The 26,402-nt window shown below is 45.2% G+C and overlaps 1 protein-coding gene across 3 annotated transcripts in view; it reads right to left on the bottom strand.

Moving 5' to 3' along the window:
* Positions 1-26,402, bottom strand: part of KLHL23 (kelch like family member 23) — a 221,494-nt gene that overhangs the window by 32,668 nt on the left and 162,424 nt on the right. For all 3 annotated transcript variants that reach the window (XM_069616171.1, XM_069616169.1, XM_069616170.1), the window contains exon 3: positions 21,228-21,380. In XM_069616171.1, the coding sequence (XP_069472272.1) occupies positions 21,228-21,380 (153 nt within the window). The remainder of the gene's footprint in view (positions 1-21,227; positions 21,381-26,402) is intronic.

Here is a 26,402-nt window from a genome sequence, read left to right as displayed (position 1 = left end):
ATAAAAAATGTGTTGATTTTGTCGCATTTGTTGTGCGTGGGGAGAGCACTATTTGCTTAAGGTTCATGGAAGCGGTCAGTGTGAAAAGCTTGCTTTGAGTGTGGTTTTCAGCCTGTGACTCAGGGACATTAAAATCACACAGAAAGACATTATTTGAAATTGCTAATTTGACAGATGAGAGTAAGTTGGAGATATCTGCAATGAAAGAGTCACTCTTGAGGTGGTCTGTAGATGAGGTGGGAGGTGATGGATTCCTTGTACGATAGAGGGAACCGGCAGGCGAGTGATTCAAATGCGCTTTTTCTGGGAGAGCGGATGATGGAGCATCGCCAATCGCTCCTGTGGATGATTGCCACTCCGCCTCCTGACCTTCCTGGCCAGTCGGTATGTTGGATGCAGCATTGGGGTAGGAGGATGTTGAAAACATGTGGGGAACAGGGCATCAAGGTTGTTGTATGAGATGAGGTCAGCGATCTCTGCAGTGTGAACAACTGCTGAGCAAGCATTGATCAACAGGAGAGGGCATGTGCATGTGGTCCATAGGTGTTGGAGGGGGGCATGGGCAATATTGATTAGGTTTGCTAGGGTAGCTTGCCGGGGCTGCCCATGGTACTTGGCCATTCGAACCGTAGTGAGGGTGGGGAGGACTGTTGAGGGAGGAGACACATGGTGATGTATTTATTTTATTAACTAGGTTCAACTGTCTTTATACAATTTTTACAAGTAATGTCTTCCATTTTGTTTGTTTTGGTTTCTATGTCCATAAAGTCTTATTTGGTTCAAAGTATAAAAAAAGAGCATAAAAAAAAGGAAAAGGATTTTTCCTTTTTTGTCAATTATCAATCGTCGGGCCAGATGTCTTCATTCTGCGTCTGATTTAATTAGTTTGTTTGGTTTTTTCCTGTATCCAAACCAATATTCTGGAGGTATTGTCCAACTGCAATGACTAATTTTATACTTTGACCGCTCATCAGACGATTCCACCAATATTCCTCCTCTAGGCACTGTGTGTCCCTAAAAAGATGTCCTATGTGGATCCTTCTTTTTGTTGTCAATCCAGGACAAGAGAGGAGCACATGTCTTATTGTTTCCACAGTATATTTCTGATCACAGAACCGACAAGTGTTTTGACTAGAGCTGCCTCTTATTGCCAAGACCTCGTTAGTTTTTAGTAGGTTCAGCCGTGCCCTCAAGAAAGTCGACCTCAGCTTCTTGTTTGGAAATGTAACCAAATATTCCATTGGTTCATTTATTTTTTGGGTGACTATTGGCAAGTGAATGCTAAGTTTATTCTTAGCAGTCGTTTCTAAAGTTTTACTCCAGTCCCATTCTTTCAGGCGTCTTGCTGTTTTCGTTGGGTTATTTTCAAGTTCCGTCAAAGAGCTTCCTATTTCTTCTAAGAGTGTTAGATTTCTTAACTCCCATCTGGACAGCATTTTGTTGTTACCACTGTTCATTTCCTCATGAATGATCTTGTGTATTTTTTGTTTCGAGACTCTGATCTTTCTGAAGAACATCAGGCCATTCAGATCGACATTTCAGATCGATAGTGACTTTGAGAGACACCAGACTAAGCTGCCTCCAGATAGAGGCCACAGGGGTGTTCCTCCAGAATTATCCTTCGAGTTTTAGCCAGATGTTAGTAGGAATTGAGGGCATAGCTTCGACTCCATAGACGATTGATGGTAAAACCTTGGCCTTGTAGAAATGTATTGACGGAGTCAGCGAGAAGTGGACACATTTTTTTTCAAGTATCTTCGTCTGTGATGTCAAGCTTTTTATTTTAGTGTACATAGTTTCTTGCATTGGAGACTCTTGCTGACTGCCATTGATACGCAGATACTTGAAAGATTTAACTTTCTCGAGACGTTCACCTGCTAAGTGCCAGAGGGTCTTACTAGAGTTTTGATTGAAGGTAGGCAAGGAGACGTCCAGTTTTTGTTGGAGGCCTACGGCAGCCTGGTTGAGCAGAATGGTATCATCAGCGTAAAGCATTCTGCTGATTTCTTCCCTTGCCCATACTTAGCAGAAAAGATCTGATTGTTTTCTCAGAAAGCTGGTAATCTCGGATGTATGCGTTATAAAAAGCTGGTGCTTTTTCTTCTGAAAGTTGTCCCGCACCGCTAAGGCGCACTCTCATAGATGTACCAGTATATAGCTCTTTAATAAGTTCAATAATTGAGGAGGGGCATTTCCAATTTCTCAGTTTCGCCCATATTTTTTCTCAGTTTACCTTGTTGAAAGCCTGGATTAGATCTACGAAAGCCAGGAATATTCTAGGGCTTCCCTCCATGACTTTCGCTTTGAATGTACTCAGGAGCATGATATTTCTTGAAGTGCCAGTGTTCTTAATGAATCCAGTTTGAAACGGATCAGTACATTCTGAAAGGTTCATCTAGGTTTTAAATTTGTCCAATAGAAGAGCCCCAAAGAGTTTTCCGAGGGCGTCCAAAAGACTATTGGGCGGAAGTTACCCGCGTCCCCTTTGTTGCCCTTTTTGTAAATGGGGACCACGTTAGGTGTTTTCCATGAATTTGGGATAGAATGCGAAGCAATGCAGGTGTTCAATATTTCCACAATTAGGTTAGCCCAAACTTCAGGATTGTTCTTAAAGTCCATCTTTGAGATCCCGTCGGGACCAGGTGCTCTTGAGTTTTTTAATTTGGCGATTTTTTCATGGATCAAAGCTTTATCATAATCGATGTCCCAGAATTCGGGGGAGATTAGGGAAGCACTTGTTGTTGACCATGGTGGTGATCTGAACAAGTTAGAAAAGTAGGACACCCATTTTTTCTCCCCCACGTTGTTTAAGAGGGCATCTTGTGTAGTTTTTGCACACAGGGCTATTAAGGACCAAATTTCTTTGGCTTGTTTCCCACAACGTGTTGTCAACATTTTTTCTGGTAAATGATTGGTATGGAAGCGGTGGTGAGCCTCAGGCGCGTGCCTCTGTTGGCTACTTCAATCAGAGTTGCCATTTGTTTTCTCCCGGAAGATGTCTGAATTTCTGTGGCGTCCCATACGGCCACCAACAAGTTGTGGTCGCTATTTGCCATTCTGGTCACCTCAAATGATTAAACCATTGCCAATAGGTCTCTGGAAACATAAATATGGTCCAAAGTTGCTTCACGACCTTCTTGTTCCCAGGTGGGGATATTGGGCATTTTGAAGGTCTTAGAGAAATGAGTCCATCTGGGACGACCACAATTTTCCTCTGTGAACAGAGCCAGGTGCGGTCCCCCGGTGCTTCGTTTCCCGTTCTGGGTTATATCATGGTCTGATAGTTTTTCGTGCCCTAGATTTAAAAAAGTGGCGTTAAGATCGCCACATATGATGATGTGGTCAATTTTATTTTCATCAATGGTTTCGTCTATAAATGTTTCAATCTTGGTCAAGAATATTTCTGCGGCTTGCGCTTTGGGGTTCCAGTATACGTTGATCACTAGGTATGGCTTGAATCTCGTTTCATCCTTAGAAGCTAAGTTTGGTTCCCAAGAAACCAAGGTTGCTAAGATGAAAGCGTCAGTCGGTGCTGAGAGCAGGCCCGAAGAAGGTCTCCCCATTTGACCTTTTAATGCTGGTGAAGAGGCAATGTCAAAGCCATCTATAGAGGGTGTTTTTGTGAGCCAAGTCTCCTGAAAACACAACAGATCAAAAGATCCTAGGTTAAGGTCACTTGCTGTCATTAAGTGAGTAAAACTTCAGGTGTTATATGACCCTATGATCAGTTGATGTGGTACATGGCATTCCGGTGTACTACTTTGATCGCTTGTAGTGCGAGAAGGGGATTTTGGTGACTAAGATCTGGAATGGCTCGCCAAGGATTCCGGTAACCAAGCCCATCTCCTTAGCTCTTTTTCTTTTGAGCTTTGAGAAAGTTCCTTATCAACCTCCAGATGTCTTAGTCTTGTTTTATCCTGATCTATGGTAATTTTCCAGTTCGGCAAAGGACCATGAGGAGATCGAATGAGGTCTCAAAGTCCTCGTTTCTATAGCGAGTTAACTTTGCGTCACGCTCATCCTGCCTTTTTCAAGGAGAGGGCGACTTGCACCTATTTGATGTTTTGTGTTCATTCCTCCGGTACCTAGATCCTCAGGGATAAGGGCGTTTTGCACCTGTTGCACTTTGGCGTTCCCTTAGGTCGAAATCTTGCAACGTTTGTTGATCGGTTTTATCCGATCTCTCTGTGCGGTGTATGCTGGATACTACAGTTATCCTGGAGGAGTTGGTGTATGAAGATCTCTCTGTGACTGCCGGACTCTGGTGTTGGGGCCTGAAGTGACGGGGTCAGTTCGGCATATACGAATATGATCTCAGTCTTGATCTCTCTGTGTCGAGTTCAGAATGTTTAACTTCCCTTAGGTCGTAGCCTAAGGATCTCAATTTGTCTGCTGCCTCCCTCAGCGTTTTTTTGACCGCTGATGAAAAAATGTGCAGGTAAGCGCTGCCCATGGACTTTTCATGTACAAACACTATGATATCGATGTCATCAGAGCGAAGTGACCTCAGGTTCGGAATGTGGTGTAGTAATGTCATGATAGTTTTCCGATTCAGGGTAATAGGACCACCTTCTTTCAGTAATCGTTCTAGTTTGAATGATTGTGACTTAGTTGATCTACCTGCTCTTGATAATAGGGCTCTTTTAGCTTGTCTGTCTTCTTGTGCATCTGAGTTCTCTCATTTATGGAGAACACTTGATCCTTTTGTTGGCAGTTTTGACTCTTGCTTTGTGTATACTTTCGGTGTTGAATTTAGATTCCACTACCTTTCATTTGGAGGTAAGCACTTTCTACCTTTCAGTTCCTCGTCTCTTTCGACATAGATAGCGTTAGACCATTCGTTGGCGGACCAGCTTATTGTTTTCTTCCTATCGTTCTTTATCTTTATTGAATTGAGTTTTTCCACCTCCTTTGCTACGGCCAGATCTTTTTTGCCTCTAGTGTTAGGAATACAGGTGATTCCAGATCCAGAATAATAAGCTTCTTTTCAGGTTCTCCGCATGTTGAGCTTTGCAGTGGTGACACAGCTTTTCTCTTGCCTTGTTGTTTGTCTAAAAGTTCACTTTCGGAGTCCTCAAATGAATGTTGACTGAGGTCCATTATACAATCCAGGTGGTCACTTGCTGTTGGTGAAGCCATGTTCTTAGAGGTTTCGGGCTTGTAGGATTTGGGGCAAGCTACAGATGGAAGTATTATTCTGATTCCCTTTGGAATTGTTCTCTATTCAAATATTGAAGCTGTCTGTTTTGGTTTGTCCGTTTTTGGGTCGAGCAGTGGGCCTTCGAGCTTTTGCTGACTTGGGTTAAGGCTCTCTGTCGAGAGCGGATGACCTAAGATTATGCTAGATCGCTCCTTTGTGATTTGCATCAAGCCATGGCTTCCAAAGACCATGCAACCGTTTTGTCTATCCACTCGAGGTTTGGATTTGGTTAGGACCTTAATTTTTTTATCTTGAGGTAAGATGGAAGATGTGAGTGTATCTTGAATGATGTAAGATGGATTCTTGTTCGATTTCTTTTCCTTAGTTAGCTTTTTAGAGAGAGGTTCAGAAGATTCCATTTCCATAATTGTTGGCGGTTGTTTATTCGTCGTTTCTGCACTTGGGATATGGGTCACGGTTTTGGTTGACCCCGTCGGCTGGACTGTTTTAACTTCAGTTGACTCCATTTGAGTGGATACGGACTACTCTTGAGGATCCGTTATGGGGTCCTGAGTTTGCGTGTCTTGCTCCCTTGTGCTGACCTTGCGGGGTTCCATTGAGGTTATGTAGCCTTCTAGGTATGTTAATTCTGTATGTGAAAGGGCTATCATGGTAAGGTGGTCTTTCAAGGTATAATTTAGAGATTCGTACAGTTTGGTGAAGGGCGCCAAGGCTATAGTTATAGCTGACATTATCGCAAAAAGGTCCATCTTTTTATTGACAGTTTCTCTCACCACGTTGCTAGGGATCTCGCTTAGTCTTTTATTTTTAGGTGGTGTCCTTAAGAGAGGCTGAGGCAATGTTTGCGTGTCCTGAGATATTATTTCAGGGATGGCTTTGAGAAGAGGAGCCTGTGTTTTTAAGATGGAAATAGGGCTAAGTAATAAGCAAAGCTCTCCCTTATTCGCCATTTCTCCTGTGTTTTGCCTCATAGAACTCGATTTGGGTTTGAATCGTTCTTCAGGATCCTGAGGAGGTGCAATGTTTGCTTCATCTCTAGGATCGGCTGTAGCGTCAGATGTTATTCCTCTCTGCTCCCTCCTTTCAGTATTTTCCTTTTCTACTCGCAAGGTGGCAAGATGTGGAGGGTTGGATAGGGATTGAGCGGTTCTCAAGGATTTTTCTTTGGAGAATGTTAAATAAGCTGGTGCTTTGGCGAAATTCCACCTTTGAGGTATTCTCCATTTTGTTCATGTTAATTTCCGCCATTTGTTTTAGGCCCATTTGGACATGTTTTGGAGTATCTGGCTTGGTCTCCGACACTTCAGCTATCCCTTCCAATAATTCGGCGCCAGATAGTTCATTTCTTTCAGTCACTGTAAGTTTGGCATGTTTTTGAAACAATTTGCCCAAGGCTCCAAATGTGAAATGCCGAGATGAATTTGTTTTTGTCATCTTATTGTCACATTTAGAGCAAGGTTGTTTATCTGAAGGTTTGCTCCTATAATTTCCCGACAAGTGCGCTTGAGTGTCCAGTGTCTTATCAGGTTTATTCCTCTGACTCTGTAGTTTATGTGGCGCTTTGTTCAGGCACTTTAAGCTTTTCATTGTGGATCTCCCTTTTAATGCTATGTTCTTCTTGAGCGTCGATGAAGTACTGCCCTTCCCCTCTTTGTCTGGCAAGCCTTTTGCTTGTGTTCGAGTTTTCAGGGCGTCCACAGGTTCATCCTCTGACATGGAAGAATCTGATTCCTCGATCGTGGAGTAAGAGAAGTATTTTCTCCAGTCTGTTTCATCAAAATCATTTGGAGCATTTTGGGGGCTAACCAAATCTGCTCTAGCGATTACCGGATGGATCTCAATCGCGATTTCTAGTTTTTGCATTGGCTGAATGAAAGGCCCTCTTTCTTCAATGGTATGACGGCCTCCTCGTCCAAGTCCACCGATGTAGGGGCGTATGCGAATGATGAGGCAGTCTCAGCGTTCTTGAATTTGGGGACGGCCACTGACTCATTTTCAGTCCTTGCAGATAGGGGGCTCTTGTATAAATCACTTTCCCCTTTTTCAGTTTGCTTCGAGTCTGCTTTAATCAGAGTTAGTGAGCCAGATGTCATTTTAGATGGATGGTCCGTTTAGTTTCCTGGGTCGATTCCCTCTCTCAGTTCGGCCATCTCACTCTGTTTGGGTGAGCTCAACAGATCAGTAGTCCTCTCTGGGCTCCCAGATCCATTCCCGGGTTCCGGGGCCTGCAAAGACTCAGAAATGCATCTTGGGTCAGCACCAGAAGCATCGGTTAGGTTCACAGGAACAGGTGAGGGGAGCGGCCGCGGGACTCTGCTGAGGGGCCATGGGTGGACATGTACTGACTGTGGGGGGTTCTCACTTGTCATGTAGGAAGGGTTCTTTGCCCCAACACATGTTGCTTCCCCGTCTGATGCCAGCAGGGGTTCTGCGGCGATTGTAGACCACTTGGGCTGAGAAGAGACGTCAGTCTCCACCAGACATGGTTGACCCTTGTCCCTGCTGGCGCCGTCTTCACTCATTGCTGTCTGGCCGACTTCATCATCACGACCGTAACTCTTGCCTGGGTGTCGTTCTTTTCAGAGCAATGCTGGGATTTTTTCATCGGGTGCGAGGGAGATTTCAATGGGTTTCTGTGTCCCAGCCCACTGTCCTCACTGCAAGTGCGCTGGCTACGCAGCCAGTGCAAATTTTCTTCCCGGCATCTGATTCACATAGTTTGGCTGCTTCCGCCCAGACAGCCGCGGACTGGTGCATACTACGAACACCTCATCGAACCGCTCTGCGGCCGCTCTGCGGCGTGAGCATGTTTTTAATAGAAGTCTCCTCCTTCATAAGTAAGGTAGTAAAGAGACTACAAGATTCTTACGTTCACAGATTTCACGGACTGCTGCAGACTGCGAACACCTCAGCGAACAGCTCCGCGGCCGCCCCGCGGCACAAGGGTGTTTTTAATAGCAGTCTCCTCCTTCACAAGTAAGGTAATAAACAGACTACCAGATTCTTCAGTGCACAGATATCACGGACTGCTGCAGACTGCGAACACCTCCGCGAACATCTCTGCGGTGATGTCTTTTGGTGAGTAACAATAGTATCGATTAGTTTGTAGGTGAAATGCAGAACAGCGGGTCAGGCCCTTGGCCCTATAAGACCAGAGCAGACACAAACAGGTGAGGTCCTGTCTTTGCACGTCCTTTGCTGAGGACGACGGCGATGAGGACGCCTAAGGAGGACTGATTAAAATGGAGGTGGGCGCAGCAACTGAGTGGCAGGGCCTGGTCACATGACCAGCAGCCTACTCAATGCTGTCTGCCTGGAGCTGGCCTGCAGTCCTAACGTATAGACTTGGAAGGTGAGAGAACTGGAGACGGGCAGAGCAAATGAGTGGCAGGGCCTGGTCACCTGACCAGCGGACTGCTCAATGCTGTCTGCCTGGAGCAGGCTTACACTCTGTAAGTAGAGGCATGGACGGCACGAAAACACTGAAGGTGGGCGCAGCAACTGAGTGGCAGGGCCTGGTCACGTGAACAGCAGCCTACTCAATGCTGTCTGCCTGGAGCTGGCCTGCAGTCCTTAAGTAGAGGCCTGTATGGCGCAAAAACACTGGAGGTGGGCGGAGCAACTCAGTGACAGGACCTGGTCACGGGACCAGCGTGACTAATCAATGCTGTCTGCTTGGAGCAGGCTTACAGTCTGTAAGTAGAAGTTTGGAAGGCGTGAAAACACTGGAGGTGGGCAAAGCAACTGAGTGGCAGGGCCTGGTCACGTGACCAGCAGACTACTCATTGCTGTCTGCCTGTAGCTGGCCTGCAGTCCTTAAGTAGAGGCTTGGACGGCGTGAAAACCCTGGAGGTGGGTGGAGCAAATGAGTGGCAGGGCCTGGTCAGTGCTGATAAGCGTGTGGACTGATTGTACCTTTGTGTCAGCCTGCTACCCCTACCTGAGAGTTAAGAGTTGTCGCTCTGTCCATGTTGCTTACCTTTGGGACAAGTTTGGCTTTCCTTTCTTGCCAGGTGTATGAGCCCTCCTTAGGGCTAGTGGTTGTACAGCCCTCACCAAAGGGTTGTTGAATACCTGCCTTAACAGATATCATGTTTTTACATAGCCATTCATGCCGGATGTGTCCAGTTTCTGGCCATTGTAATATTTTGCATTATTACCCAAGTTAATGCTATTACATATATCAACCTGTTATTTCAGCCTGTGACTACAGGTTGCACACATATCAGAGTCAGGCACTTATCTTGCTTTTTTCCTTCTCGTTGGGTCTTATTCTCAAAGAATAAAGCATCTTAAAAAACACATGCACCGTGATTCAGGGCATGGGGGTAGCGTGGGCGGATTCCCTTGTCACCCTAACAGCAACTGAGTCAGTGTGCATGGGCTTGCCACATCTACTTTACCCAGAGATCTGTCCCTTTAAGTAATGTACAGAATCCATTTGGGAATCGTAGCAAGGTTGTGAGTTCTTTGGGCACTTAATACAGTCCCAGCAGTTAATACATTTACTTTGTTCGGTATCAACAAAGTCTGATTTCCCCAGCAAGGCAGGACTCCTTAGTGGAATCGTAACACAAACACTGCATACCAGCAAAGCTGTTGCCATGGTAGCGACGGGCTCACAGAAACATTGCAGAGCACCAGCACTCCTGAGTCATGTGCATAAACTAGACAGGAGCAATCAATCCTATATGGCAGACCAGAATTTTGAAGCTGAAGTCCAGAGGATGTGTGAACCCCACATTCCTTGAGCAAAGAAAACTGCAGCACGATGCATATATTCAACATTAGTCAATCCTGCGCCAGTAAAACAAATACTTTGCGGGTGCAATCCCTTTTAGCAAGGTTGGCACAGTGAAGGGGAGGAAAACATATGTAAGGAGGCCCAAACAGTGCAGAGGGCCCAGACAGTGCAGAGGTTTGGGAATTCGCTCAGGGATAAGGAAAGCGTTTGGTGGTGGTTGGAGAAAGGTGAGGCCAAAAAGCAAAGGAGATCAGGGATGGTGAAGTCAGGAATCAATGAGCAGGAAGACAGGGTAATATCCGAGAAGGAGGTGGTGAAAGAAGCAGTTGAGATCAGGAGGAGGAGGTGATGAAAAGAGGAGCAGGACAGGAGAAAGGATTAAGATATGTTAGAGGAGTTATTAAGAGTTGAGAAGGAGGTGCCAACAGGAGAAGCCAGGAGTTGGCTAGCCGCCTAGAGGAAGGGTGGTAGGGGACACTCACAGTTTAAGCTTACAAGTGGTGCGAGAGTGGTGGGGGGAGGTACCAGCTCATGGTAGAATGTCAAGTAGGTGTTTGGGGAGCCAGGGGGAAGGGTAGGGAAAGTTCCCTCATGCATAAGCCTATGTTGAGGCAGTGGGGCGATGACTCAGGGGGTGGAGGGTGCACCCGTATAGGGTCTAGAGCAGAGGAGGTCACCAGAGAGTTTCATGGAAATGGTACTCTCCCTTCATAAAAACTACTTGCCAATGCTAGTGGGCTAGTAGATTTTGCGAGCCATGCATAAGGCTTTACATAAGTGGCCAGGTATTTGGGTGCTGTTCCCTGAATGATTTTCCAAATCCGTGTTAAAACTCTGACTTATATGAGGACCCGGATTTTCGGCCAATATAATAAAGTACGGGTTTCAGAAATGTGATAGAAACGTTTTGAGCCCGTAAATAAATGTTTTTGCAACATATATTTTTATTGAAGTCTCAATTGTGGCAATACAAAGTACAGCACAATATGAGTACCAGGTAACAGTTAACATCGAAATTTAATTTTATGTAATTAACCAATTGTAAAGCCTTACACAGCCACATATTAAAGAGAGGAAGGGGAAATTATTTTTTTTATAAACAATGCAATTCACACGACTAGGTACATTGACATAGTTGCAACTGAATAGCCTGCTGATGCTCACAGTGTCCGTGATTTACTACAGTGCCAGATTCCAATCCATAGGCCGGAAAAACATCTACTCAGTCGGCCACGTGTTCAAGAAAGGGGCCCCATACTCGTGAGAACTTCAACATTCGCCTTGCCATAAGCACAGTCATTTTCTCCATTCCCATCAGCTCCTGCACTTTTACCGACCAATAAGATATACATGGATCCTCCGCCACCTTCCGAAACCGTGCGTGGGATTCGAGCTGCCATCAGCAACTGGGAGATAAACTCTGCCTTAGGCCCTTTCATAGGAAACGAGCTAGCCTCAGGAAAATCCCCCAACATTATAGCCAATGGGTCCATAGGAAGCTGGGCAGCCGTGATTTCTCTACTCTTGGACCGGAATTTCCAGCCAGTAAATCTGTATGATGGGGCAATGCCACCACATGTGGGCCAAATCCCCTAAATGCCCTAATACATGCCAACAGCTGTCAGAATAAGTCGTGTGGATGGCATGCAATCGTTGCGGGGACAAGTACCAGCGGAAACATCATTTGAGAGCCCCTTCCATAACAAGAGCACAACGTGAGCTTTTATGAGTTATAGCCCACATTTTCAACCAGGACTCCTCTGGAATTTCCCGCCCCAGTTCCTTTTCCCATCTCAACATGTAAGGGAACTTTTCATCAGGTAATGCGTTTTCCAAGAGCCGATAACATGTTGACATTTTATGTGAATTTTGTCCCTCTAACACCTTGAGTTAAATACCTGTCGGAACACGGGACCCTACCTGTCTAACCCAGGCATTAGTCACCCGGTGGCGTATTTGCCCATACCGAAAGCGATCCGATTCAGACAGCTTAAACTCCTCCTTACATTCAACAAATGTCAGGGCCACAGCGTCGGGATAGAGGTCCTGTAGCCTCAAGATTTCTCCAGCGTTCCAGTGCTGGAAGTCCCCTTACCTGCCTGCATGCATGGCATGAACGCCGGGTTTGGGGTAATTAGGGAAAGTGTGCCCAGCCCCATTTTAAAGCCCTTTTGTACACATGCTTTGTCCCAGTTCTGCAGGGTCGCCAAGGTGGTTATTAGCATAGTGTCAAGCATTCGTCACGCTTCTTTATGAAGGAACAGAAGATGACCTAGGTGGAAAGGTGAGGCGGCTTGCTCTATGTCCTTCCATTTGGGGGAGTCACCAACTCTTGCTCATTCTACCAAGGAGGCGACTTGAGAGGCCCGAAAATACCTCGGGATCGATGGAACCACTAGCCCACCCAGCATTTTCTCCCTTGTGAGGAGCTTGCGAGGAATCCTAGGTCTCCTGCGCTCCCAGATGAACTGTCCCACTACTTTTTGTAAATCAAGCAGTTCGCATTCTTGAATAAATACAGGTAATGCTTGGAAAATATACAACAACTTTGGGAGGAGAGTCATCTTGACAGCGCAGATGCGGCATAACCAGGAATTTCTTGCGTGTCCCATCGCTGTAGAAACTGCTGGGGTTCTTTCCACAGACACAGAATATTGGCTTTTAACAGCCCAGCTGACTGTTACTACTGCTGTGCTGACCACTTGTAACCTGGTCCCCAGTATTATCCTGTCTGCTGCAAATGTAAATGTTCCATCTGTAACAATAATCTATGCACAGTGCCCTGATACCTCTGGGTTAGGCGCGCTATATAAATAATAAACTAAACTAAACTAAGTGGAGGTTATCTGTACCCCCGAAAAGAGAATTCCTTATCAGCCCATTGGAACAGGAACATCTCCCTTAGAGTGGCTAAGGCTTCCAGGGTCTGTGTCAAGCCCATTCCAACAAACTTCCCATAGTTAATATCAAACCCCAAAACCTTTGTAAATTGGGCCAGTAGGACAATAAGAGCTGGCTAGGAGGTGAGTGAGTCTCTCGGGAAGCATAACACATCATCCGCATATAATGCTAGCTTATGACAATACTCCCCATATGTAAAACCAAGGATATCAGGATGGAAGCACATTCTTTGAGCTAGGGGTTCTATGGCTAATGAAAAGGCTAAGGAGGATAAAGGGCATCCTTGTCTTGTCCCTTTGCCCAATGGCAGCAGGGAAGACCAGCGAGAGTTGACTCTGATTTGAGTATCCGGGATGTGGAAATTCGCAATGACCAGCCTAGAGAAGCGCGGGCAGCAGCAGCTTCAAATAGTCGCAGGACATACCATCAAACGCTTGATGAGCGTTGAGAGACAGCAAGGATAGTTTCTGAGGGATTTTTGGGCAGCCAGCGCTATAAGGTCCACCACACATTGGATGTTGTCATGTGCTGCTCGGTTTTGTATGAAGCCAGTTTGGTCACTGTTAATTAACAGTGGGTGGACTTCCCCAAGACGGAGAACGATACGTTCACTAAATAATTTAGCATTGCTGTTAAGGATGGCAATGGGACCATACAATCGCAATCTCCCGGGTCTTTCCTGGGTTTCAGGATTATAGTGGTGGCCGATTCTGCCATAGTGTTTGTCACTGACCCTGAGGATAAGGAGGAATTAAATAATTTCGTCAAGTGAGGGACCAAAGCTGTTCTAAATGTCTTATAGAGTTTATTAGAGAAGCCATCTGGGCCTGTCGCTTTCCCCGAAGGGAGCATGCAAATTGCCATCAAAACTTCCTGGTACGTAATCAGCCCTTCTAGAAGTTCCTGCAGGTCCCGGGGAAGTTGGGGAGATGAGATTTAAGAATGAAATCTTGCATTGCCTGTTGGTCTCCCCATGCGCTGCTGAATGCAACCAATAGAATTTCCCCATAATACGAAGTTTCCCTTCTTCATAAAACTCAAGGTCTCCCCTGCTGTTTTGCAATGCCTCTATATGGTACATGTGGCTACCTTGCTTAACTTTGTGCCATTGTCATTCTCTTGAAAGTACTGCACTATGCCCTCAGAGACATGAGACTGCACTACCGGGTCCCCCAGTAGGAAGTCGTTCAGGCGCCAGAACGATTTTGAAGGAGGATCAGGGCAGCTGAGAGCTCAAGAGGCGCATGGTCAGATACAGCCTTTGAAAGTATCTCAGTGCCAGTTATCTGTGGTATTAGGGTGTTAGTAACTAGGAACATGTCTAACCTAGAGAACTCTCTGTGAACTGCGGAGAAAAAGGTATATTCATGTTCCTCTTGATGAAAAAATCACCATACCTCAATTAGTGAGTGTTCGCGCAGGAGTATGTTGAAGGCCAGAACAATTTTCTTGTCATTGGCCGTTGGGGGTAAGGATTTATCCATAAGAGGATTAACTACATAATTGAAATCGACCCCCATAATAACCTCCCCTTCAGCAAATTCCCTCAACCTCTTAGAGAGAGAAGCGAAAAATAGGTCCTGCTGGTCAATTGAACCATAGATCGATACCAGGGTTATTTTACAACCATATAGGAGCGCTAACACCCTAAGATATCTCCCTTCCACATCACTCAAGACCCTCAGGGCCTTCAGGGGAATATCCTTGCAGACCAGGATGGCGAGTCCACGCCTCCTAGAACCACTAGAGGCGCAGTAGGCAATGGGGTATAGCTTACTATAAAGACAAAATTCCTCAGCGGGCAAGAGATGGGTCTCCTGAAGAAATAGGAGCAATGAATTCAAAGTGGACAGTCTCTGAAAGAGCGCTTTAAGCTTTAATGGGGCATTTAGACCCTGCACATTCAGGGTCACACAGGAAACGTCAGGATTCGCCATTTTATGTCCCCTCAGATATGCCCTTAGCATGCATAGCGATTGACCTGCCACACAGGAGGGGCTTAAGGGACACAGACCCTGGCTAATTTCAAGTTGTGTGTTGCAACTAAACAAGAACCAATGAAACTCTGACCCAAATAATACAAAAATAAGCACTGTAAAACACGCCAGTTAACTTCGAACAATGTCATTAAACCAAGAATATTGGGCCCCATCTCCCTGCATGGTCCCACTTCATCATATGAGAACATTGAATAGGCATAGTAACGCAGTATCTTTTCTAGAGGCCTGCAATTCACATCGAGTAAGCCTCCCATAATTGGGTGCAACCGTAGAGGCTACAGTGGATTAGTAACAGAAACCCCCCGGCTGCCACCGAACATCTGTATATCAGTCTGGTAGATCCCGGCCCTCCTCAGCTAACGGTTGTGGCTTCTGATTTGCAGGGTTGTGCCTCGGTTTCCTCCTCTTGTCCAGGAGGGTGGGCTCTAAGTGGGCATCTTCTTGCCCTTTGACCTCTGGCTGGAGGGCCTCTGCGCCCCCTCCATCAGCTCACTCACTTCCTCTTTTGAGCCAATCATGTAGTGGCGATCCCGAAAGTAAAAGATCAGCAGTTTACAGGGAAATCCCCAGCGATAGTGGACCTTTTGCGCTTGCAGCCAGGAGGTAACTTACTGCAACTGCCAGTGATTAGCTAAGGAATAGGGCAAGAGGTCTTGGAATAGAGTGAGAGAGGAGTCCCAAAAGACCACAGGCTCTGACCTTGGAGCCGCCACCATAATCGCCTCCTTTTGGCGAAAGAAATGCACTTGGCAAAGGACGTTTGGCAGCAAATTGCATCTCTGTTGTGCAGAGGAAAATACCTGGTGGGTCCTGTCTAGGACCAGCTTTCGGAATCCAGGAGTTCAAGCAGGGACTTAAAGAGATCTCTTACATAGTCAGCCAGATCGTGGACTTGGACGTGGCGTATGACCACTCAGAGGTGAATATTGTTTCTTCTCGACCTGTTTTCCAGGTCCGCCTGTTACGGCCAGATATCAAGTTCCTCCTCAATGCCTCCCTCTCGTTTTGCTCATTGTGCGTGATAAGCCTGTTTGCATACTGTGTTTTCAAGGTCGTTCACATGGGATTCGAGGCCCACTAGGTGGGAATTTAGGTCCGCTATTGACTTGGCCACGGTCTCATTGGAAGATTTAATTTCCTGCTTGATTTCCTGCGTGGTATCTTGTTTGAGAGTTTGAAGTCCTGTTTAGAGAATGTAGAGTCAGTATGGGCAGCACGGGCAGAGGCGATTGAACCTCTACTGCGCACCCACTGCATTGCTGAATTCTTAGCCTCCTGGGGGTTCAAGAACGCAGTGATATCTGGTGCCTTCACCTTCGCTCCTGCTTTGGGCATTGCCAACCGAGGGCAATAGCCAAGTGCCCCCACCAACAGAGTCAGGGGCTTTCACAGGCCAGCAACACCCCAGGATGAGGGGCTCCCGGAGGGTGGGGGGTGTAAAGTCCAGCCTCAGACAAGTGCACAGTAGATCCCTGTCCCTCCCAAAGAGAGCCAGGCAGCAAGGGCGCCAGTCACTCGAGGGCCAGCAGCCTGCAATCACACCATTGGGCCCTACTCCTAGAAAGCAGCTCAGGTCTTAGTGCTCGTGTCTCACAATGGGTCTAGCTAAGAGGAATAACCAATAGGTGGGAGATCAATATCCTGGAACTAGGCACCTACTTGTAAGCGGGCCTCTCACCCGCTCCAACGCACTCCAGTCGAAATGCTCACAGCTTCTTCTATCACTGACGCCCACCTCAGGGCCCTCGCCGTCCAGGCAGCCCCAAGAGGTTTGCCTGCACCAGGGTGGTTGGGGAGAGATCAGTACAAGTTTTCAAAGTGGCTCCAAGGGGCACTCCCAATGGTTTGTTAGGGGAGCAGCCCAGAGAACGTCGCCCCAGATCTCCTCCCTGAGGCTCTGTGGAAACAAGGGTCCAACAGTGTTAGGGCCATGGGGTGTCTTTAATGCAAATTCACATGAAGTACCCAATTAGTGTATACAGAGGCAGTGGCTCAATGAAGGATATGTGAGGATTGACTCAAAGTGACTCTCAATGATTCATTACCTAATGATGCCAAGATAAGGTAGAAGGTGCCCCATTACTCCTGCAGCGGCTCGCTTGCTCGTGCTTCTGCGGAGGTTCTTCCACCCCCACCTTGCCTTGCACACCTTCCAATCGTTGGCCTTCTTGCAGCCTTTACCAGCAACTTCACGCTCCTTCTCCTCAGCATAGTCCTCGCAGGACTGGGACTGGTGTGCCGGGGGCCCGCGCTGCGCGGGCTCGGTTCTACAAATAAAGAGTGATATCGCCTGCAGGTCTACTCCCTGCCACTGCTCAGGATGAAGAGCCCCGCCAAGCCCTATCCTGCCACCCTGTCTCACAAGCTTCACGCCGACCCCAACCCCGACCCCGACTGGGGTGCCATGCACCTGCACCTCAGCGAGAGCAGTCAGAGTGCCTGCACAGGGGGCCTCAGGCACTCTCTTCCAGCCGCAGGGTAAATCAGATCAGGCGTTTTACAGCCCACTCCTCCACCATGCGATCACTGCCATTTTCTTTTTTCGGAGCCGCCGCTGAGTCGGGACAGAAATCGCTAATTCCTCGGTACATGGGCTACAGTTCAGCTGATGAGCGGGCCGCTAGTTTTTGGGACACCATCAACCTTGATGAGTGGGAAATTAAACTTAAAACGATTACGGTATCATTAGGGAAACGGGCGCACTGTAGCAGAGGTTACAGCAGGCACGACCGGATCGAAGGCCGCCTGGTCACGCTCCCGCCTGTGCCCATAAATCATTTGTATTGTGAATTTTGAAAAGTTTGCAACTCAGCTATTCATTTCTTTGCAGTGCCCAGATGCATAGTTGTGCAATCCTGGTTTCTGGCTAGTACCACTGCTTGAACCCTGGTCTTTCGTTGATTTGGGCCTAAAATTTTGCCACATCGGTTCATATTGTACAGGTGAAATGGGGCGCTCTTTACTACAGAATCCACCTAAGGAGAGAAGGCAGCTCACTGTCAATCAACACCACGTTTCTGACTACCTCAACTGGAACAGGAGGTGTACCTAAACTAGAAGCCTAAGCAAATAGCAGGGGACTCTCCCTCGGGCTACCCACTGTTAATATTCCTGTTGTTTCTCCCGTTAAGCCTGAGAAAGGTGCCCATCTCTGTTTAGCAGCCAGACGTTCTCCCACTTTCCTTAATGCATCTTTGCTGCTAAGGAAGTACACTAGAATGTGTGTCTCATCAGCATATTGTTGACAGTCAAAACCCTAGCTTTCAACGATTTGCGCTAAAGAAAATATATACACATTGAGAAGAAGGGGTGAACGTGCTGAACCCTGTGGCACTCCACAGGTCAGCCAGGTCCTAGCAGATGTAACATTTCCAAGTTAGACCCTCTGACGTCTGCCAGCCAAATAAGATTTTAGCCAAGCCAGTTCTGATCCAGAAATATACATCTGAGACTTTAGTCGCTGGATCAATATATTGTGCTCTACCGTGTCAAAAGCGATTGAGAGATCTATGAGAATAAGTGCTGCTGAGTGTCCTTGATCTCCAATAGACCTTAATTTCTCGCGAATATAAAGTCTCTGCACTATGACAAAGACGAAAACATGATTACGAGGAGGATACAAGAATATTATTTTCCAAGTACTTGGACAATTGAGAGGTTGCTTCTACTTCTACGATGTTACTGAGCAAGGAAAGGTTTGATGTAGGCTTGAAATTTGACAGTACCTCAGGATCAGTTGAGTTTTTTCTCAAGAGCAGGGTAATCTGAGCTGTTTCTAATAAAGTCCGAAAAGTTCCCCTCTGAAAAGACGCATTTATAATGGTGGCTACTTCTTCCGCAGAAGGATGCCAATTTATCACATAAGGGATCATTATATCTGTAGAGTCAGCTCTAATCGTGGGTTCTTGATATATTTTACAGACATCTGCTGAATTCGAATTGGCCTCAGCAATTCTATTGGAATAGTATGGATTAGGAAGGCTTGAACAAGTATGGAGAGGTTATATTTACTTTGGTTCTTCAGTGAACCCCACAGTTGGTGTATCCACCTCTGATAACCCGTCTGCACTTCATTACAGAGCCCAATTCAGCATGACTAGCTTCAATAGGCCTACCGTGCCGAATTACAGAAATGCAGGAAGCTGCATTTCCACCATATCGTAGGGGAGGAAATGTTCTTGGTACAAAAGCGATCAATTACATTTTTGTGCTTAGCAGAGGTAAAAGCATCAGAAAGACTTGTGCATTCAATGGAACATGTCTGGAATGCAGGGCACACAAACATTTGGAAACATGCCCAACCCATCTTGAATTGCTCACAGTGGAAACAAGTACTGGCAAAGCCAACAGTTTTGGCTTTTGTAGGCATGGGATAGGCATTTTCCAGGCACTGCCAAACGTATACTTACCTGGGCTGAGAGGATAGATCAGGGGCAACACGTTTGTCTTGGAAGCAAGACCACACAGAGAAGCACAGGTTTGAATCCTGCTCTTAGAGGTCCCCGGTTTGAAGCGTGTTATACCTGGCCATAAAAGGGTAACATCTGGCAAATGGTGAAAGTAGCTGAGTGTATGATGTAGTGTCTGGCAAATGCCTTTTTGAAGTCTAGACACAAGCCATAACTATTGGCTTTTCCAAGCCATGTTAGAATTCCTACATTCCCTCTGGTTAGGTGCATGCCCTTCTCCACTAACACAACCTGTGTTCTGAAAGCAAACCTACACCCCTGCATGAGATGGCTGCCTGGCATGTACGTTCAAGTATCACTGTTTCGATTGCTGAAAACCTCAGACTCGCCCTGTGTGAGTCTAGCATTCCCCAAGTGGCTTCACTTGGTTTACAATTCAGTCAGAAGAAGATTTTGCTATCTTTGGAAACACCCTTGCATGCACAAGCACAGCTCGTTGTCTGAGTCGCAGTACGCCTGATCCCACTGTGTACATGTGGCGCAGGCCGTGTGGCATTTGTCTGGGAAGCAAAGCAGTGCAAAACAAGATAGGTTTGAATCACTGTCTCGCCTGTAATCAGTTAACAGTTTTTGCAGAGAGTTCGGCATTCCACTGCACAACTCGATAATCCAGAATTAAGTGGTTTATCCACTAGTAACAAACCACAACATTAAACGTTAGTAAAACAAAGTGAAAGTCAGCGGCATCGGGAAATCCAAGCTGCGTCGACTTTCACTTTGTTTACCTAATATTGCTATTAGGTGCTGGCGGCGGGTTAACAACATTGATTCGCCGGTGGAACATATTTACAACGTTAGTACATCAAAGTTAAAGACGGCGGCATCGGGAAAGCCAAGCGGCTGCCGATATTAAATCCGTTTGACTAACATTGCAAATAGGTGCTGGCAGCGGGTTAACAACATTAATCTGCCGCGGGCACATATTTATAACATTAGTAAAAAGAAATTCAATGTCAGCAGCCGCATAAAGCCACCAACAAAAATTAACAAAACTAACTGCACAGCCAATTTGGTGCTCCTTACATCAAAAACACTGGAGCAATCCCCCACAAGTCATTAGATGTACATTGTCACAGCCATTTTAAACCAAAACGAAACTATTACAGTACCTTGTTTATTTTTAATAGACAATACTGTAAAATGTGTAACATAACTTGAAAGCTGCAGTAAATATATTTTAAAGCATCAATCAAGTCAAATAACATTTCAATAACATTAACAGATGGCAGCCCCCATTTTAGGAGTACAAATGGCTGACAAATTCACCACACAGTAGAATCGGAGCCAAAGAGTTCAAAAGGGTGTGTGGTTGGAGGGAAAAATGGGTGCGAATGGGAGGCAAATCCTATAGATTTCACTTAGCAATGGGCTTTAAATGGGTGAGACACATAGCCAAACTACATATATCCTTCCTCATATGTCAACCTGCATTGAAAAGCATTACAAACCTACATTCAAATCCCCTATTTTAAGCTCTCATGTTAAATCTCTTATTTAATGACAATAGTTTTGGCTTTATAGGTAGCACTTTCAGGGCGAGCTAAAAGCCAAAACTAAAAAGGGGAATCTGAATGTGTAGCTATCTGATACGCACACTCTTTGCCAATATGCCACATCTTTTTCCATGCACACAAAGGAGATGTAAACGCGCATTTCTAAAACGTGTGTGAAAGAAAGTCTTGTTATCAGCCTCTATGTAGCTTCAGCGTGTGATTGAGCTCCTTCAAATGTGATCTTGTGAATGGGATACTGTGATGCCATCTCAAGTACACTCGATAAAGGTTCCATTGAAAAAGGGACACATTTTCCATACATATACATATACTCTTCAGACACAAGTTGTTGCTAGACTTGTTTTTTGGCCACAGACAATACCCAACTCAGTACCTCGCCTTCAGATGTTTTACAATGTTTTTTAAAAAAAATTTCTAATAGAAATAATGATATTTTACCTGGGTGCGGACTGGTGGTAACTGTGCTCCATTCATTGATATCTGGACGATAACACTGAACTTTGTCATATGTGCAGCTTCCTCTGTAACCGTAGTGACCCCCAGTTACATAGATGACATCATGCAGGACACAGGCAGTGGCATTCCCAACACCTGAATATATGCAAATTCAAATTAATCCTGTTTTTCAGTCCCGCCTTTGATTAAATTATTATGAAAAAATATATATTCTGATAAAATTTAAATTACCTGTTCATAATATACTAGCATGAAATAAAATATGGGAGACATAATACAAAGAGGTTAATAGGAAACAGACAATCTTTAGCATTACTGTTAAGTAGATTTCAGGTACCTATACCAGTCATTCATGGGTAGACTTTCCATTGATGTTGAAGTCAAGGAATCTGTTTTCTCTCGCAGTACGGATATTCTTTGACTGATAAAAGTAATGCTATGCCTATTGTATTAACAATTCCAACCAATCAATCAATGTAACTTTATTTCAGAACATCAAAAGTCCCACAAAATTACAAAATACAATTTTCAGAAATCACATACATAAAAACACATCACCAATCAAAACATAATTACGTTTATAAAATCAATTACACATAAAGGCAGTCATTGTCGTCATAAGCTATGACCATGGTACCTATTACTGAAGCCACAATTTAATAAGTGAAATAGAATCTTTGCTTATGGGCTTGACGAAACTGATTAAGTTGGTCGAGGAACCAACTTGCAAAGTTACCAGCAAGGAGAATATTACCTACCGAGGAAATAAAAGAACATGTTAGTCCGCACCCACACGTGCAGTTCTTGGTCAAGAAAAGTATCGGACAAATCTAAGGAAAGCTTCTGAAGATCTTTTAGCTCTGTATAAACTACCTAGGGATGCCCATCAGTTGGGGCAAGACTTATAAAATCCCAGTGGAGAGACGCACAGGTGATTTATCCTCAAACATAGTTGGGCCCATCTGAAAGACTAGGGGCTCATTACAACTTTGCTGGTGCGGAATTAACGTGCCAGTATTACTCTGTACTGGCACGTTTCCGCATCAGGAGAGTACAAGTTTGCTGGTAGGGCAGAGGAATTACCTCCAGCTGGAGGTATTTCCACCACCCTACCAGCAAAAAAAATGGTATTATCGGCACCGGTGCTACCAGTGCCGTTAATACCGGCAAATCCCCCCCTGGAGTCCTATAAGACTCCATGGAATGGGTATTATAACCCTTACTGGCACTCGTAACTGTGTTACCATTTGCCGGTATCTTGGTGGAATTACCACCAGGATACCTGCAAAGTCATCATGAGGCCCTATATCACCGAAAGGGCCAGCAGGGGATAAAGATGAAGAAAATCCCAGTGTATTAATGGAGAAAACTGCAGAACCACAGAACACACTTTTATCCCAAGATGATGTAGTGATCTAGACTGCGAATAAGGATGATAAAAACCCTGTTGTAATAGTGGACAAATCCATGGATCTACAGAATGGACTTTCTCGCTTAATCTATGTGGAAAATAGTCACAAATCAAATATATCAGGCGTACCAAGAAAAGATGAACAGTTTTCTTCTTACAGCAATATACACAAGCCTCACGCGGGTGGAATCCTAGGCAAAAGTAACCTCCAGGTTCTGGGGGTGCCACAGAGGAAAACAGGGCCCAAAGCAGGGGGAAAGAAGTAATCTAAGGGTGAAAAAAAAACTCTGGTTGAGAAATCAAAATTAATGAGCGAGCAAGGTGAGAGGAGCATGTATGCTGAAGTGCTTCTTGCTAATGGCACGCAAATGGAAGTGACTACCTACAGGCCCGTGGTAGAATGCATAAAAAATGACAAAGGTGTCATCCTTTTTGGAGAAAGGTGGAATAGTCTTGAGTGAAGAAAGATAACTGTACCCCTCATATAAATTGTGTTCCCCTGAAAAAGGATTTACCAAAGGAAAATAGCATAGAGGTTAACATGATTGATGACAATACAGAACAATCTCAATTTACAGGGCATGGAAATGGAGATATGGCTACACACCAGTAGTATTCTTGGAACCTGTTTGTTCACAGACTATATACTCAAATGCCAAAAATGACTTGCAGGAAATCACATTTCAGCTTTGAGAAATATGCGACAGTAAATCCCACAGGTATTAGGGAAATATAGAGGGAAAGAAAGAGAGGAAAGGAATGAGCTACCGCCAAGCAAGGGTGAAATGCACTAAAATCACAGAATCCTAATTAAAAAAAATTGGGAAAATTAATGGACCCATGTAAGGACACTGTTTATATGAATGGAGTATGGCAATTGGGTAAAGGTACAAGGGAATGGTGGGGGGGGGGGAATTACCTAGTAAATAAGTACTCACCTTGGATCAGGAATGTGAAAGGTTGCTCTTTGAATATTTTGGCAGATATAAAGATGGCAGTAAGATATACATACCCCAGTAATGCTTGGTATGATTACATTAATTTGAAACTCACAAAGCCTGCCTTGGTTGATGGATTGTTGACCATCAAACACAGAACCCTTCGCTCAAAAGGTTCTGAGATACAATTTTATTCTATCCCTTCCATGATGAGAAGTCTTCAGGGCAATGATCGCCATAAACAAGAAGAACATGAGAAAACCTATATTACCCTGGGTCTGGTAGTGGGGAAACAGTGTGATTTAAAGGGCAGAAGAGTGGGTGATACCCATGAACCAAAGCAAATGGGAAATGCTTGTTATTCTATGTGATTGGTAGCCAACTAATCTCTAAACAACTTTAGCATAATTGACTGACAATACCACAACTCTTTCTGAAGATAAGAAACAGGGAGAGGGTGGATGCATAACATTATGTTCATATTTTAACATGGAATACTGCTGGGATGCAACCTAAACTAGAGGAGGATGTCAGGATTCCTACTGATTCATTCACTCTTCCGTCACATTCTCTGAGGAATACTCCTGGTAATGCTTGTAAAGTATTCACACAATCCCGAGTTTTGGCCGTTTCGATACGAAGAAGGCATTGCGCTCCAAGATGCAGCGCCCGTTTTCAGAGAATCACAACAATAAAGAAACGTGCGCCGTTTACAGCACGATGGCGGTTGCTGTGGAGTCTAGGGAAAAAACATTAAGGCAATCCGTCATCACGCACGCGTTCGATCATGTGACATTGTAGCTATTTAAACTCCCCTTTGTCATGTAGCCAGTGCTTCTGATTTTGATTGAAGTGCGCTACGTTCTGTGTATTCTACTCCCTATGTTTACTGGTTTCTTGATCTCTAGATTATTCCTGGACTACGTTTTGGCTGAATCCTTACCTGCTCGAAGTTTATCTAAATATTGCTGTCTTGTTATTTCCGACCCATACTTCCCTTGTTCTTGCTGTTTTGTTGCTCCCCCTGTTGCCAACCTGGATTGTTCAACTGACTCCTCCCGACTTACGATTTTGGATAGAAACTGCTCCTCACGTTGCTGACTGGGATTGCTTCATGGACCTCTTCCACCTGACGATATTGGATTTGAACTGCTCCTCAAGTTGCTGACTCAGATTGCTCAATGGATTCCAAGTGAATCGGACCCTTACCTGTGATCGCTACCCAGTAAGTCCGGAGTCTCTGCACTCTCGATCACCCTGGTAAGGACTAGAGACTTCCGAGTACCTGAGGGGTGTCTTTGGGAGCATCTGCGTTTCGTCGGGTTCTTCAAGGAACTTCCTGGCCTCTAGGCGCTCCGTTGTTCTGCAGGAATAGTCCTCTCACATTGAGGAGGCTTCCGGATTTTACCTGGTTAGCAGATCCACCCTTACACTGCTCGTCAGAAGCTGTCTTCCATCAGTCACACGGTAAGGGCCCAATTCTTTCTCTGTCTTACTCCTCTGATCTATTATACCGATTCTTATCTTGCATGTTTTTTTCTTGTCACTCTACAGATACTTCCTACCTCATTGTGCTCCTGTTGATTCTATCCTGTATTGCCAGCCAGGATGGTGTTATCCATTGCTAGTAAAAGCACACTTGAGGTTGGTGTCAGTCTAAATGTACTTTGGATCATTGATAAAGAAAAAGGCTGTTGTTAATGTGCCTTTTCCTTTCCGGCTCTAGGAGGTCTGCTGTTCATGTTTGGGTCCATTCTTACAAATAATAGATGCCTTGGTATTGGTATTTGTTACATTGTTGGGTAGAATTATCCGTCTACACTGCGTGGTCAAGTCACAAGGCAACCCTGACAGAGGAAGATTGGATTGCATTTGTTAGAAATGCGGATATTCTATGTTTCCAAGAAATGTGTGGGTTCATTCAAAGTTTGTGGGTATCCTGCCGTTGTTACCGGTGGGATACCAGCAAACTTCCATTAAAGTCCCCGCAGCCCGCTATCCCGGTATAACCGGGATATTAGCGGCGGCGAAGTGCAGTAAGTTCCCATTAAGTCCCATAGGAATCCAAGGGATGGGATTGGGGCAATTACAGGCACTGGTGTAACCAGTGCCAGTCATTGTGGCCTTTCTTTGCCGGTAGGGACCTGAACTCCCAGCAGGTCAGGCCTGATGGCAGATCCATTGCCCCACCGGTAAACTTGAAGTGTGCCGGTCTGGAAAAAAGGCTGGAACCGGAATTACCAGCATTTCTTCCGGACAGGCACATTTGTAAGGGGCCTGGTGATCTCCGTTGGACCATTCTATGAGTAGGAAATAAGAGGAGGTTGATTAAGTTCATGGCAAGGTATTTGAATCTACAATTTCAATCATTACATAGCACAGTCGATATTACAGTGGGTGAAGAAGTTGCCTGGGACATACCACCCCTCATTCATAATTGCCCCAAAACAGAAAACCGCTTTGGCAGTGGATCAATTATGGCTGAGAGCATCTAATGGTAGATTAGAATGTGACATACCAGTCAACCATCTTTTGGGAGCAGTAATAGTCAAAGCTGTATTTATTATATATTAGTGAACCTCATTTAATGGGGGGTGGGGATTACGTTGTTTTAAGATTCTTGATAGATCAGGGAGTGATTACAAACAACCTGTATTTTTATATCGTTTGGGAGTGATAAATCCCAGGCTTCCATTGCAGATAATATGAGGTTACTATGAGGGTACAAGTGACCTGTGTAGACAACTTTAAAAAACTGAGATGGGAACAGATCAATAAAAATGAGGTACTCTGCAACATATACCAAAG

Source organism: Ambystoma mexicanum, chromosome 9 (assembly GCF_040938575.1).
Source record: "Ambystoma mexicanum isolate Mex_15411 chromosome 9, UKY_AmexF1_1, whole genome shotgun sequence".
In the NCBI taxonomy this organism is placed as follows: domain Eukaryota; kingdom Metazoa; phylum Chordata; class Amphibia; order Caudata; family Ambystomatidae; genus Ambystoma; species Ambystoma mexicanum.
The sequence above is the reverse complement of the archived record's forward strand: the minus strand, read 5'-3'. Positions and strand labels throughout refer to the sequence as shown.